A 1,486-nucleotide genomic window follows, 5' to 3' on the forward strand; every position below is an offset into this window, starting at 1 on the left:
AGAGTTTTGTAATTAGTTGTAGATTGGTAGAGGTTTGATCCTTGATAGTCTGCAAACTTTGTGTGCATTAGAGAGCACTCTGGGAGCACGAGAGAGGTCGTACCTTGTCTTATTGTTTTACGGTAGGATTAACGTAGCTACGTCTGTTCTAGTCTAAAGCTACAAACCTATCACAAATCATTTCATTATACAGTAGAAGCAACGAGTCACTTCAAAAGTTTGAGTGCACATGGGAGTTGTTTCCTCTGAGTGTTATTTACCCCACACATCATTAGTTCAGACTCTGTTGGAAACATTTACAATATAAAACCATCAACACTGTTTTGGAAAGTGGGTTATGTTCTTGCATAGTTAGAGCTAAAGAGCTGAGGTGTATTGATATGAATAGAGCGAATTAATCATTATTATAATAGAGTATCTAATCCAAACATTTGTATCATTTTTGTCATAGGACTAAAATGTGGTTTGTTTAATTTTACCTTTGGTTTATGATTATTTCTTTGTATATATAATTATGAAATACACCAATATTACCACTATAAAAGAGTTCATTATTATTGGATTTCCTGGACTTCCTCCTGAATATTATGGTCCAGTGTCTGTTCTTCTTCTTCTTGTTTTCCTTGCTATTGTAATTGGAAATGGTTTCACTATAGCTGTTATCATTTTTGAGCGGACTCTGCACAAACCAATATATGTGATCTTTTCTAACCTTGCAATGACAGACATCTGCTTTGGCGTGGTGACTCTTCCAAAAATCATAGCCAGATACTGGTGGAATGACATGATCACTTCTTTTGGAGCTTGTTTTACACAGATGTATTTTGTTCATTCTTTGGGAGCTATTCAGTCTTTAAACTTGCTGATGATGGCTTTGGATCGTTTTGTTGCCATATGGTTTCCATTCAAATATCCCATTTTATTTACAAACAAAGCAGTGGCTATTGCTTGCACCATGTGCTGGGTTTTAACATTTATACGTTTGCTGGGAATTGTGCTTCATGCCTTAACTTTACCTTACTGTGACCAGAATATTATCATGCAGTGTTACTGTGATCATATATCAATAACAAGGCTGGGTTGTGGTGATGGGCTGGCATATGTGAACAGTGTTGCACTTGCTAATGCAATGGTCACTCTCCTGGTTCCTTTAACATTCATAATTTTATCCTATTTTTCTGTCATCATAGCTGTTCTGAGGATGTCTCAAACTGAGAGACGTCACAAAGTGCTGTCCACTTGTGCCCCTCAGCTCTTTATTACCTGCCTTTACTATGTGCCAAGATGCTTTGTTTATCTTGCTAATGTTTTAGGATTTAATTTTAATCTTGTTATTCGGATTATTATTACAATGATGTACAGCCTCATACCTGCTGCTGTTAATCCAATCATATACTGTTTCAAGACTAAAGACATTAAAAATGTTTTGATGCGGAGATTTAAAAAAGGAAAAGTGAGCACTGGATTAAAAACTGAATGCAAATAA

General features: G+C 35.8%; 1 protein-coding gene across 1 annotated transcript; it reads left to right on the top strand.

Annotated features, from left to right (window-relative positions):
• The first annotated feature begins 514 nt into the window (after positions 1 to 514).
• Positions 515 to 1,486, top strand: LOC146619195 (olfactory receptor 1500-like). The gene has a single exon (XM_085370009.1). It carries the CDS (start codon positions 515 to 517, stop codon positions 1,484 to 1,486), a length of 972 nt encoding a protein of 323 aa, XP_085226135.1.

Source organism: Diplotaxodon limnothrissa, linkage group LG14 (genome assembly GCF_057381915.1).
Source record: "Diplotaxodon limnothrissa isolate DT_005_m linkage group LG14, D_limnothrissa_male_GT1.1, whole genome shotgun sequence".
NCBI lineage: Eukaryota > Metazoa > Chordata > Actinopteri > Cichliformes > Cichlidae > Diplotaxodon > Diplotaxodon limnothrissa.

Coding starts and splice junctions, on each gene's coding strand:
- LOC146619195 (XM_085370009.1), top strand. CDS start 515: ATGAAATACACCAATATTACCACTATAAAAGAGTTCATTATTATTGGA.